The sequence below is a fragment of the Hippopotamus amphibius genome, chromosome 1 (assembly GCF_030028045.1).
Source record: "Hippopotamus amphibius kiboko isolate mHipAmp2 chromosome 1, mHipAmp2.hap2, whole genome shotgun sequence".
In the NCBI taxonomy this organism is placed as follows: Eukaryota; Metazoa; Chordata; class Mammalia; order Artiodactyla; family Hippopotamidae; genus Hippopotamus; species Hippopotamus amphibius.
This window is the reverse complement of record NC_080186.1, coordinates 33,007,821-33,021,913: the sequence shown is the minus strand read 5'-3', so window position 1 is coordinate 33,021,913 and position 14,093 is coordinate 33,007,821. Positions and strand designations below refer to the sequence as shown.

Sequence of the window (14,093 nt, the reverse complement as noted above, 5' to 3'; positions counted from 1 at the left end):
TGCCAAAACTTGGACTCAACCAAGATGTCTTTCAGTAGGTGAACAGATAAATAAACTGTGGTATAGCCAGACAATGGAATGTTATTCAGCCCTAAAAAGAAATGAGCTATGAAGCCATGAAAAGACATAGAAGAAGCTTAAATGCATCTTACTAAGGGAAAGGAAGCCAATCTGAAAAAGCTACATACTGTATGATTCCAACTATATGACATTCTGAAAAAGGCACAACTGTGGAGACAGTAAAAAAGATCAGTGGTTGCCAATGATTGAGTGGGTGAGTAGGCAGAGTACAGAGGATTTTAGTGCAGTTAAACTATTTTGTATGATCCTATAATGATGCATATATCTCTACATTAGATCAAATTCACAGAATATACAACACCAAGAGAAAACTCTAATGTAAACTGTGGACTTTGAGTGATTATGATGTGTCAGTGTAGGTTCATTTTAACAAATGTACCACTGTGGTAGGGGATGTTGATAATAGGGCAGACTCTGCATGTTTCAGGGCAGGATGTTTATGGGAAAGCTTTGTACCTTCCTCTCAATTTTGCTGTAAACCTAAAACTACTCTAAAAAATACAGTCTTAACAAAAAAGAAGTGAATTATTGATACATTCAACAAGTGGATGAATATCAGAATAGTTATGCTGAGTGAAAGAAAGTAGATCCAAAAGAGAATATATTCTCTATGATTCCATTTAAGTCTAGAAATGCAAACCAGTCTACATTGATAGAAAGTAAAGCAATGTTTGCCTGGAGAGAGGGGTCTGGGAAGGGCTAGACAGAGAGATTATAAAAGGACATGCAAAACTTGGGAGTGTGTCCATGTTCATTATCTTGATTATGGTGATGGTTTCCAGGGTGTATGTGATGTATATGGTGTCATGAGTGTATACATATCTCAATACTTACCAAAGTGTATAGTTTATTGTATGTCAATTATAACTTTAAGTTGTTTTAAAAAATAGGAATTGATTTATAAGTCAGTGTCAAAGTAAGAAAAAAATCACCCACTCAATGGTTAGCCTCTGTGGTGGACATACAAACCAATATACTGAAATGCTCCGTGAAGCGATACTAAGGATATGATAGTTTAATAAGATGATTTCTGAAAAGAAAATGTTAGGAACACCTGGAGGGTTAGGGATTTGGAGACAACAGGATGAAAAACAGCATTTAAGCACGGACTATTTGGGACACTCTTGTCCTTTTTTTACTGGTGAGTCAGTATTTGATGCTTCAGTGGAAAGTAATTTTTTCCCTTTCATTTTACATTTCAGTGTTTTTTTTTTTTGCATGAAACCCTTCCTAAGTATTAGGGAATAATTCCAAGGGGGGTGTTCCTGACCCAGCTGTAATCAGTTTGAGTCCAAAACATAAACTTTCAGGTTCCATCTCTTAATAGCCTTACTGAAAATGCCACTTATTCTTAGTCTGCCTAATCCCCATGGCTTGTTCTCCTCAGTCTTACACACCTCCAAGCAACGAGTTCAAGATCAGCATGAAATTGGAAGCACAGGACCCCAGGAACACCACATCTACCTGTATTGCCACAGTAGTAGGACTGACAGGTGCTCGCCTCCGCCTTCGCCTTGACGGCAGCGACAATAAGAATGATTTCTGGCGTCTGGTTGACTCAGCTGAAATTCAGCCTATTGGGAACTGTGAGAAGAATGGGGGTATGCTGCAGCCCCCTCTGGGTGAGTAACCAGACCCAAGCTCTCTCTAGCCCATTAGTTATCTTCCCAAAATGGTACATCCTATTTTAGGAAAACATAGGGTCCCCTGCCTATCCTTTCTTTTTCATATGGTCCAAAAGAAAAGGCCCACCTAAAATGAAATGACCTGTAAAATCTGGACCTATCCATTCTACATTAGTTTATGATAGCCAAGCTTCTCTCAAGCTCTTCTTCTTCTAACAAGAAACTGCACCCTTTATCCTTCTTTGTCAGTTCCCATTTACCTTGAGAAAAAGAATGGAAGGAGGTCTTGCCATTTAACTTGCCTCAAAAAAACCAGAGTTTTTGCCAAATCCTACAGTCATAACAGGAAGTGAGAGAAAAATCTCCCGGTAGAAAGGTTGACTGTTATAAAGATCCCTTGTCTCTTTTCACCTGAATTTTCACTTTGAATCAATTATTAAGTAAAATGCATTATTTTACTTAAAATAATAACTCCACTGTATTTTTCTCCTCGAGATGAGATTCACCTTTTTTTTGCCTCAATATACCTGAGTGATTTAGCCCATCTCATCAATTACTCTCAATCATTATTGCAGTGAGTGTCAACAGAGGATAGAGAGAGACAGGTTAAAGGCTATATTCCCCTCAGGAGGCTGTGCTAAATTAAATGAGCATTAGAGGACAGTATTATTTGAAAGACCTCCCCAGGTGGTTATTTAACATTTTTCTCCATTAAAAAAATTATTTGTAATGTAAAATTTCAAATGTATACAAAAGTAGAAAAAAATAGTACAGTGAACGTCCAGTATCCCTTATCCCTGATAGTCAATCTTGTTTTCTTTGTACCTGTATATACTGCCTGGCTGCTCCTGCCCAATTGCCCAAACATAGTATCATTTTATCATTAAATATTTAGTATGTACTCTCATAGTTAATATTTTAAAAGCATAATCATAACATTATCACATGTAAATAAACTAATGATAATTCCTTAATATCAACAAATATTTACTCACTGTTTAAATTTTCCCTACTGTCTGTCTGTCTGTCTGTCTCTCTTTATTCCATTTTCTTTGAATCAGGATCCAAATAAAATCAACATATTGCAGTTGGTTGATATGTCCCTTAAGTCTCTTTTAGTCTATGGGTTCTCCTTCTCTCTCTTATTTTTTCTTGCAGTTTATTTGTTGAAAAACATAAGTCATTTGTCTTTAAATTTTCCCACAATTAGATTTTGCTGATTGTATCTCTGTGGTATCATTTAATATGTTTCTCTGTCTGCTCTTCCTAGAAATTGGTAACTAGATCTAAAGGCTTGATCAGGTTAAGGTTCAGTTTTTTCATAAGACTATTTCATAGGTAGTGGTCTTTATGTCAGTTAGGAAGCATGTATGGTCTGGTTGTCTCTCATTTTATAATGTAGCAGCCATTACTGCTTGTGGTCTAGAGCAGAGGTGGACAGATTTTCTTAAAGAGTCAGATAGTAGATATTTCAGGCTTATGGGCCATACATTCTCTGTTGTAACTAGTCAGCTTTGTCTTTGTAATGTGAAAGCAGCCATAGATAACACATAAACAAATGAGCAAGGATGTGTTCCAATAAAGCTTTATTTATTAAAAAAACAGGTGGCCAGCCCTCTGGCTATAGTTTAATCCCTCCTGATTTAGACCCGTCAATTCATTATGGTTGCAAAATGGGAGATTTTAATATAATCATTTGGTCCACATAAATTAAATGAAATATGTCTATTAAAATAAACTTTTGTGAACTATTTGGTTATCCTGAAGTATAGTTCATGCAGGAAAGACAGTTTAAATGCTTGATTCTTTTCTTTATTTACCAATTTTCAAAATAATAGATTGGATTACCATCATCCTCCAAAATTATTTACGGATAATGTTATTGTTGTTGTTGTTATTTACTATTGTAAACTCAAAGATTCATACATATTTGATGAGTTTCACTCCATTGCACTAATTGTCCTTATTGATTCTTGAATTGTCCCATCTTTGGCCTCATATATATACAAATCATTCTTAAAGTGAAATCTATGAAACAAAGTATATTCAGAGAAATCCCCTTTACCTTATCCCTTTCTTCTGTCGTAGGGTAACCACTTTCTTTTAATAGTTTATACTCCATTTTTTAAAAAAATAAGCAAATATATCTGTGTGAGCATGTGTGTGTGTACATATATATGCATATGTATTCCCTGTCTTCTTATATAAATGACAGCATATTATACATACTTTCCTCAATCTTACTTTTTTCATTTAGCAATATGTCCTAAAGATGACTTCTTAGTAGTATGGAGATGTTCCTCATTCCTTTTTATAGCTGCATAGTACCATAGGATTCTCAACCTACTTTATGAATCACTGTTTAGAAGTACCTTGGTAGACTATTAAAAAATGAATGTAAGTTCCCAGAGATAATGGTGACCATCTAAATCAAAGTCTTTCCATAAATCCTCCAGAAACATACAGATCAAAAAGGAAAGAAAATCAAGCTGCCTATAACTCATACCTAAACATAACCAGGAGTCAAGAATACCACAGATTTCAATAACATGTTGTCTACATGTTCGGATATAAAGATCTGAAACCACTAGAGCTAGTACCCACCCCATACCAGAATGATGAGTTTTATGTAGGTAGAAACTACATTAAAAAGAGAGAGGGCAATGGGAGCCTAACACAGCCAAAATCACCCCCAGAAAAAGATAGCCCTATCCAGAGTGGGAAATACTAAGAGAGAGCTAAGAGCTATTTGATTAGAGCATTGGCTACTGGGGAATCAGAAGAAAGAGAGTGAATTAAAAGAGTGAGGGACTAGAGATAGCAGTCTTGGGAAGATAACTACCTTTGTGGGAGAGGTAGATGTAATATTGAAGGAAACCATGAGTAGTAATTTAGAGTTATGCAGAAACAAAAGAGAATCATAAAATCAAAAGACATACAAGCCTTCCCATCCCATTCCATCCCAAATAGGCTCATCTGCTAAAGAAATTGGATTTCACTGTGCCAACAAAACTCATGACCCAAGATCCCTGCCAAAATGGAACATCCTGTTTTTTTGCAAGCCCAGGAAAATATAAGACATTTCAAAGGATTAGGAAACAGCAGTCAACATCTATAAAAAGCTTCTGCATGAAGAAAAACAGAAGTAGAGGATAAAACCATTTTTACTCCTGAAAATTCTACCAAATTGAGTGACTAGCCAAAATCAATGACTAGCCAGAGGAAAACAGTTGCACAATAACCCATCTTGAATTAAATAAGTATTGACAGATATGAAAAAATACCTTGAATCAAAAATTTTAAATGTCAGACTAGAAATACACAACAGACAGGAAGATGTGAAAATAGAATTGTTCAAACTCAAGAAGAAAATTGAAGAAAGAAAATCTCAATTGAAGGCTCACTTTCAGGGTGCCCATTGGGACAATAGATTCAACTGGAAATATAAAGGGACATTGAGAAGAGAAATAAAAACAGTCAAGAGAGTAAAAATAAACATTAGAGAAGATTTAAAAGTCTCAGAAAGAAACTGTTAGATATAGAATATAGTCAACAAAGATCCAATGTGTATATGTATGTGTATGTGTACGTATATATTTGAGTCCCTGAAGAAGATAAATGGAATTAGTACTTAAAATTGTAATCTAAGAAAATTTTCCAAAAATTAAAGAACACCTAAACCTTCGTATTGAAAGGGCCTCCCTTATTCCTGGGAAAATTGATCTAGATTGGTCAACTCTAAGACATGTTCTAGTAAAACTGTTACACTCTAAGAATAAAGGAAAATTCCTCTAAACCTCCAGCAACAAGGCCAGATTACTTACAAGGGAAAGAAAGTCAGGTTTGCATCATACTTCTCAACAGCAAAATACAAAGCAAGACTAAGTGGAGATGCATTTTTAAGAAATGCAAGGAAAGAAAATGAAATGACAGGTTTTTATATCTAGACAAACTGTTTTCTCAGGTACCGAGATTATACTGAAAGAGTTTTCAACATGCAAGAACTCAGGAAGTATTGTGACCCCAAGCCCTTCCTAAGGAATCGATTATGGAAAGAGCTCCATCCAAACAACAGATGATTAGTCCAAGACAAAAACAAAGATAGGGACAAGCGTAGGATAGTATGGTATCAGTCTGGGTCCAGTGAAGAAAGAGAACCCACACAGTAGTTTAAATACAGAAAGTTGAATATAATTGTTAACTATAACAGATTGGAGTGAGGGATTGGCTAGTCAAAAGGCAAGAGAATCCTAAAGAATATAAGAAGAGCAGACATAAGGAGAAGCCACTACGCTGGGGCAGATAGCGCACCCAAGGAAGAGCCTCCCTTCCCCCATCTCAAGCCTGAGATGTAGACCTTGTTAAGGGGGAGCTGTGTCTTACTGGATGAGAGAAATCACTGTGGTGCCACAGTAGTGGAACTTGCTAGAAATATGTCCTCTAGGGTGCTAAGAAAGCTGTTCATGGAGAGGTGTGTGTCTCTCTGGAGAAACTCTGCTACAAAACCACTTAAGATGGGGGAGGGTGGTGGTTTGGCTGCTGCTGGTCGCTGGATACTACTGGCTGCCCTGCGCTCCAGGACATGGGCAACAGAGAAGATGGGAGTGCTGCAGGAGCCTGCCAGGCAAGCACAATGGAACCAGAAAGTAAGCCCTTTTCATCCTGTAATATCTTTAGATGGGATCAAAGGATATCACTTAAAACTGATAAACCAAATAGTAGAAGCCTAAATGAGGAAATAGGGAAATTAAGAACATTATAAAATATGTTAGTATAAAGATAACTACTAAAACAAAATTCCAAAACTTCCTAAATACCAAAGGAACAAAAAGATCAGGAAACAGACAACACAAAGAGATGAACAACACAAAGCAATGAAAGAAATGTGGAAAATGCAGTAAATAAAACATCATGTGACAGAGTTGAGACCAAATGTATAATTTATATTGATAAATGTAAATGGTTTTAACTCACCTATTAAAAAAAGAATTCAGATTGGTGCTCAAAGTCAAACCCAACTTTATACTCTGTACAGGAGACATACCTAAAGTAAAGTGAGTCAGAAAGGCAAAAAATAAAAGGATGATCAAGGATATATGAAGGAACTTCAAACAATATAATAGCAGAGGTCACAATTCTGTTATTAGACCTGATAGAATTAATAAAATAGAAATTATGGTAGATGCAAGGAGACATACAAACACACTAGTAGGAGATTTAACACAACTTTCTTAAGGCAAGACAGGCCAAGAGGACAAAAAGTAAGGGTGCTGAAGATGTTAATAAGATAGCTCGTGTGTGTGTGTGTGTGTGTGTGTGTGTGTGTGTGTGTGTGTGTGTGTGTGTATCAAACGTTATACCCTGGTAAATGCCCTTCCACCTTGAAATTTAAAACTCTTTAAACAACTTTTGTTTGAAAAATGGAAATATAAACCAAAATTTAAAAATTCCTAAAACATAATGATAATAAACATCATATCAGTATTTTGAGATACAGTTAAAGCAGTGGTTGGAAGAGAATTATAGCTTTAAATACCTGACATAAATAAAAATGAAAGGATAAAAATTAAGAGTTTAAATTCCCAATTCAAAAACCCAGAAAAAGTTACAATCCAAAGAAAATACAAAGGAGAAGTAAGTAGAAAAAAAAAATAAAGACAAAAAGATTAATGCAATAGAAAATAGAAAAGCAGTATATCAAAATACTGGTTCTTTGGAGAAAACCTCAACAAAATACACAAACCACTAGTTAGCCTAATAAAGGGGAGGAAAAGGAATAAGCACAAATATACAAAAGTAGAAATGACAAAGAGGGGGAACAGCTCTATGTAAACTAGAAAAGCCAGGTGAAATAGGAAAATACTGTTTGTCCAAATTGACTCTAGGAGCATCACAGTGTTTAAACAGATGCATAGAAAAAATATAAATATTTTCAAAACACCTGCATCAAAGCACTACATGCAGATTATTTTACAGGGAGAGCCTACAAAACCTTGAAGACCAGATAATCTCAATGCTACTTAAGTTGTTGTGTCAGTGATACCCAACAGAAATTTCTGTGATGATGGAAATGTTTTGTATCTTTGCTGGCCATTATGGTAGTCACCAAGCACTTGTGGTTGTAGAGCACTTGAAATATGGTTACTGCAACTAAAGAACTGACTTTTTAATTTTACTTAATTTTAATTATAATTTAAAGTTAAAAACCTGTGTGGTTGGTGGCTACTGTACTAGACAGTGCACTTCTAGATCATAGAAAGAGTAGGAAAATATCCAGATTCTTTTTATGAAGCAGGTAGAACTTTGATACTTAAACCTAATTTAAACATACATGCACATGTGCACATGCACATGTGCACACACACACTTGCACACACACATAGCCTCATGTGAATATTATTAGAAAAATCCTAAATAAAATATTAGGAATTAGAATCAACATATTTACAACAGTAATTCATCAAGACAAAGTAGGTTTTTTTTTTTTTCTGAGAGTGAAAAGAAGATTTAACTTTAGAAAAATCATTAATGGACTTCACCAGATTAAAATAGCTAAAGAAGAAAGTCATATGAACTTTGAGAAAAATCGGCACACTACCAAGGACTCACATTTCTCAATTTCAAAACTTACTACAAAGCAACAGTACTCCAGCCATTTGGTACTGGCATAAGATGAACACAGACTTATAGGTAAGAGAATTAGATTTGAGAATCCAGAAATAAATCCATATATTTATACTCAGATGATTTTCAGCAAGGGTGCCAAAGTAAAATTTAAAAATTAAAAAAAAAGACAAGGGTGCCAAGATAATTCAGTGCGGATTCTCAACAACTGGCACAGGGACAACTGGATATCTACATACAAAAGAATGAAGTTGGACCCCACATCCACACCATATACAAAAATTAACTCCAAGTGGATAATTGACCTAAATGTAAGAGCTAAAACTGTTAGAAGAAAACATGGAAGTAAATCTTCATGACCTTGGATTAGGCAATGGTTTCTTAGATACGGCACCAAAAGCACAGACAACAAAAGGAAAACTAGATAGATGGATTTCAAAATTAAAAGCTTTTGTGCTTTCACTATTGAGAAAGTGAAAAGACAACCCACACGATGGGAGAAAATAGGCAAATCCAAAAAGGCAGAGAGTAGATGAGTGGTTTCTAGGGATCGGGATAAAGGAATAATGGGGGATGGCAGCTCATAAATATGGAGTTTCTTTTTGGAGTAATGATGAAAATGTACTTAGACTGATCTTTCATAACTCTAAAAACCACTGAATTGGATATTTAAAAGTATAAATTGAGCTACATCTCACTAAAGCTATTATTTTTTCAAGATCACATGTCCGATTCGACAAATAGTATTGGGAAAACTGGGTATCTACATGCAAAAGAATGAAGTTGGACCGTTTACCTTACACCGTTATACAATAACTAACTCAAAATGGATCAACAGTCTAAATGTAGGAGCTAAAACTGTAAAACTCTTAGAAGAAAACATAGTGGAAAAGCTTCATGACATTGAAATTGGCAATGATTATTCTTTATGACACCAGACGCACAGGCAGCAAAAGAAAAAGTAGGTAAATTTAACTGTGTCAAAAATTAAAATTAAAAATTTTATTTATCAAAGGACAATGTTAACAGAGTGAAAAGGGAGCTCATGGAATGGGAGAAAATATTTGTGAGTCATATATCTGGTAAGGGGTTAATATCCAGAATATATTTTTTTAAATTCCTTCAATTCAACAACAGCAAGTAAACAACCTGATTGAAAACAGGCAAAGGACCTGAATAGATGTTTCTTTAAAGAAGATATACACATGGCCAATAAGCACATAAAAAGATGTTCAGCATTGGTAATCATTTAGGGAAATACAAATCAAAACCACAGTAAGATAATACTTCACTCCCATTAAGATGGCTATTATCAAATAAATAGAAAATAACAGGTATTGGTGGGGATGTGGTGAAATTGGAACTATATGTATTGCTGTGCATTGGGAATGTAAAATGGTACAGGGAATGTAAAATGGTACAGCCACTATGGAAGACAATGTGATGTTTCCTCAAAAAACTTAAAAATAGAATTACTGTATGATCTAGCAATTCCATTTTGGGGTAGATAGGCAAAAGAATAGAAAGCAGGGACTCAAGATATTTGTATACCCATATTTAGCAGCATTATTCACAATATCCAAAAGATCAAAACAATCCAAGTATCCATTGATAGAAGAATGGGTAAATAAAATGTGGTATATAAACACAGTGGAATACTATTTAGCTTTAAAAAGGGAGGAGATTCTGACACATACTACAGTGTGGATGAACTTTAAAGATATTATGCTATTATAAATTAAATAAGCCAGTCACAAAAAGGACAAATACTGTATGATTCCACTTTTGCAAGATACCTAATATAGGCAAATTCATAGCAACAGGAAATAGAACGGCGGTTGCAAGGAGCTGGGAGAGGGGAGAGAGGAATGGGGAGTTACCATTTAATGGGTAGAGTTTCATTTGGGGAAGATGAAAAGGCTCTGGAGATGGATGGTGGTAATGGTTACCCATTGATGTGAATGTACTTAATGCCATTTACTTTTGAGAAAGAGAAGGGGAAATATACCTGTATACACACATGCACATATATATAATGTACATGAACTTATATATATTTTGTATACTTAGTTTTATAAAAAGAAACACAGGACTGTTAAAACTGGAAAATAATGAAAAGGTCACCTATTGGGAGTTTTGGGGAATAGGGTGGAAAGTATAGAAATTAGAGTGAGACTTCTCTGAGAATACCCTTTTATATTCTTTTGACTTTTGAATTATGTAAATGTTTTACTTAATACATAAAATTAAACCCCAAAAAAATGAACAAGGCAAATCCTAAAATTGACTATAAACAGAAACAAACTGAACTCTGTATCAAATGGATACCATAACCACACTGAAAAAAGAATTCAAACAACCTTCACAGTATACCCTCAATGGGACATATTTCAAAGGAAAATGGAACTGCAAAGAAATTCTGACTTTTTCTTAATAATGTTAGTGGTTTCACCATAATAATCTGAAACTATTTTGCATGTATTGAAGATAGAGCAAGTGAGTAAATAAGATACAAATGTGGAATGGGAAAAGATGAGGAAGAACCCTTGCAGTATAGAATTTGGAGGTACGTTATGAACTCAACTTAAAATAGGTATATAAGTATATATTAGTATGTATTAAAATATATAAATATATGTTAATATACTTATTCACTTAGAATATATCCATATGTTTATGTATGTATATGTGTATATTCTAAGCTAATACATGTATATGTGTATATATTCCAAGCTCTGTCTATTGAAAAGACCTGGAAACAAAGACTCCTCAGTAGCAATGGGAGCACCTTGATTTGATTTCTAAACCCCATTCTCCACTGAAAGGAATCATGGCTCCTTGGAGCAATGGCTGATTCCAAGACTGAGCAGCAGAGAAAATGTAAGGTGAATCTGGAACATCTTTTCACACCAGAAAGCAAAGAAGTCTCAAAGAATGATGGGTACATATCAAAAGGATACAGGAGCCAGTTTAAAGGGACTCTGACTAGCCAAAATTGGAAAAATATGACCATCAAAAAGAATAATAAAAATAAAAGAACAATAGTAATAGCATGATGGGTCCCTAGTGATACACAAGGAAAAAAAAATTAAAGTTGCAGAGAAAGCTCTTTTTTGCAGAATATCAGCTGATAAATATAAAGAATGGTAGAAAATTATCATTTTGGTAACCACCATTTCAATGGATTCAGGTCAGGATAATCAATGAATGCTAAAAAAAAAAAGCTTATTGGAGAATAGGATATTCACGTAGTCTCAAAGTTTCTCCCCACTGATTATCTATCAATTACAAATGGAAATTATAATGAAGAAATCTGTCAGTCATTCCTTAACAAGTGATCAAATTTAGTATCATCAATAATTAGACAAACTGACATTATGTGCCTCTTGAAGCAATGAAATGAGAACTCAACATCACTTGTGTAGTATTTTTGTCAAGACTGTTTAGCATGATTGTAGTCATAAGGAAACAATCAGAAAAAATCCAAATTGTGGGACATTCTATAAAACAGCCCAGACTTCAAACGTAGCAATTTCATGAAAAACAAAAGGCAACTGGACTATTCTAGATTAAAGGAGACTAAAGAAACTTGACAACCAAATGCAATATGTAATCCATGGTATATTTTAAAAATTAAACAGCTATAAAGATTTGGGGACAGTTGAGAATATTTTTAATTAAATTGATTGGATATGATAATATTGCAGTTTTAAAGGAGAATGTCCTTGTTCTGAGGACAGATTTCTTGATGTATATAGAGGTGAAGTATGATGTCTCTTAACTTTCACGTAGTTCAGAGGAAAAAGTGTGTGTAGATAGATGGAAAGCAACTGTGGTAAAGTGTTATTAGTTGCTGAATCTAGCTGAAGGGTACATAGTTTGTTCTTGTACTGTTTTTGCTACTTTTCTCTAGGTTTAAAATTTTTCAAAATAAAAAGTTTTAAATAAATTATGTATATAATTATACATATATATATGTGTGTGTTCATGTTCCCCAGGCCTCCTCTGGACCTCTCCCCAGAGTTGCTGAATCAGAATCTCTAGGTAATGGGGCTTGGGATTCTGCATGGTAAAATGACTGTCCCGAGACTCTAACACAGTTGGTCTATATTTGGGAAGTATTGCTCTAGCAAAAGAGCATTCTTCTCCATTAAAATCTTGTGTGGCTTGTGTGTGTGTGTGTGTGTGTGTATGTGTGTATGTTCTGTTCACATAGGAACATTGGTTACTCCTTTACAGAGTACTCCAGATAAAAAAGGTGAAAAGGTAGAATGATTCTCAGGTGATGTCAGCCTTTTCCTCACATCCCCTTATTTTACTGATCCAGTCTATACTTAGGCTGAGGTTATTTCTTCCAAACAGATCTGTCCTGATCACTGATTCTCAAACACGGAGGCCAGTGAAAATCACCTAGGGAGCTCTCAAAAATTTCAGTGCCTAGGCCTCACCTCAGGTCAGTTAAATCTGAGTTTCTGGGAGGGAGATGATGTATTCTTTAATGCTCCCCAGGGGTTCTCAGTGTCCAAGTTTGAGAGTTCCTAGTCTAGAGCAGAGCTGGCCTCTGGTGAGGCCTCTAGTCACATGTGTCAGGATCCCAGTACAAACTGCCTGCTCAGTCATGCGCTCTGGTGTCTATGTGGGACATTGACTTGAAAGGAACCCTCTTAGGTTCTTGGCACTAATCAGTCTTCTCATATGCTAAATACTCTCCAGGGCCTGTCAATGAAAAAGGGAATTTTAAAAGATGCATAGCTCATTTATGGTTATGGAAATTTGAACTCTGTTTATAGAAATTGGGGGTGGGGGGGATAAAATTTTAGAGAGAAGTGACTTTAACTATGGTATCTTAAATATTTGTTTTACAAAGGTAATTTTAAAAATATTCACCAAACTCTCTTCTGTGCAGCAAGGCACCTGACATTGAGTAATGCCAGACCCATCTATACCTACACCTATCTCAAGACTAGTCACAACCCCCACCCCCAATTAAATAAATCTGAATTAACTTGCGTTTAAATGTGTATATGAGAGTGGAGCATTGAAGTGGTGACAGCATCCTGGCGGAATCAAAAGGAATTGTAACAGTCCTTCCCAAATACAACCTAGCTGAATATTCGCTTCTTCCTCAGGGAAGACAGTTTGTTCAGCACCTCTCTTCCACTTCTCATTTCTCTCACTCTTGGGTTAAAATTTAGATAGCCCACCCAACCTCAGTTCAGAAGCACTGCTTTAGCTCAGTGTCTTCATCTGACAAATACAGAAACAGGGAAAGGGAAGTGAGTTGTTCAAGGTTGTACAGCGAATTAGTGGCATGTTTCTATACATGTATTTGTATGTGTACATGTATGTAAAGCTCCTCTGGGAGGAGAGAATGATTTAGGAATCATCTTGACAGCCATAGAGTTTAATAACTTCATAAAGCTTGAAATTACTGTATAGGACAATGATGGGGTAGGGAGCAGAGCCTGTATTTGTGCTTCCTGGTATGAGTGCTGTTCTGTTGCCTACCACCAGAGGGCGTGAACTGTGATTAGATTCTAGACCTGCTGATCTTCATTGAAGTCCAGAGCTTGCTCAGATCACTGTTAGTTTAAATAGATGAACCCTAACTTATTCAGTAGTCCCAGTGTCTTAGGAGCATCTGAAAGTTCTTTGTAACTGGTTGTTTATAAATATTTTTAAAAGAAATCTTACATAAGCACAGAACACTTGCAGCATAGCTGGGTTTACAATATTAGCGGAGCCACTTACTAGTTTAATTGT

The 14,093-nt window shown here is 35.4% G+C and overlaps 1 protein-coding gene across 11 annotated transcripts in view; it reads left to right on the top strand.

The window, feature by feature from the left end:
* Window positions 1–14,093, top strand: part of SCMH1 (Scm polycomb group protein homolog 1) — a 191,779-nt gene that overhangs the window by 77,978 nt on the left and 99,708 nt on the right. For 10 of the 11 annotated variants that reach the window (XM_057707185.1, XM_057707191.1, XM_057707195.1 and 7 more), the window contains one exon: window positions 1,469–1,703. In XM_057707185.1, coding sequence (XP_057563168.1) covers window positions 1,469–1,703 — 235 coding nt within the window. Of the gene's footprint in view, window positions 1–1,468; window positions 1,704–12,328; window positions 12,375–14,093 lie in introns of those variants that run through there. The other variant, XM_057707198.1, reaches the window with a different exon arrangement.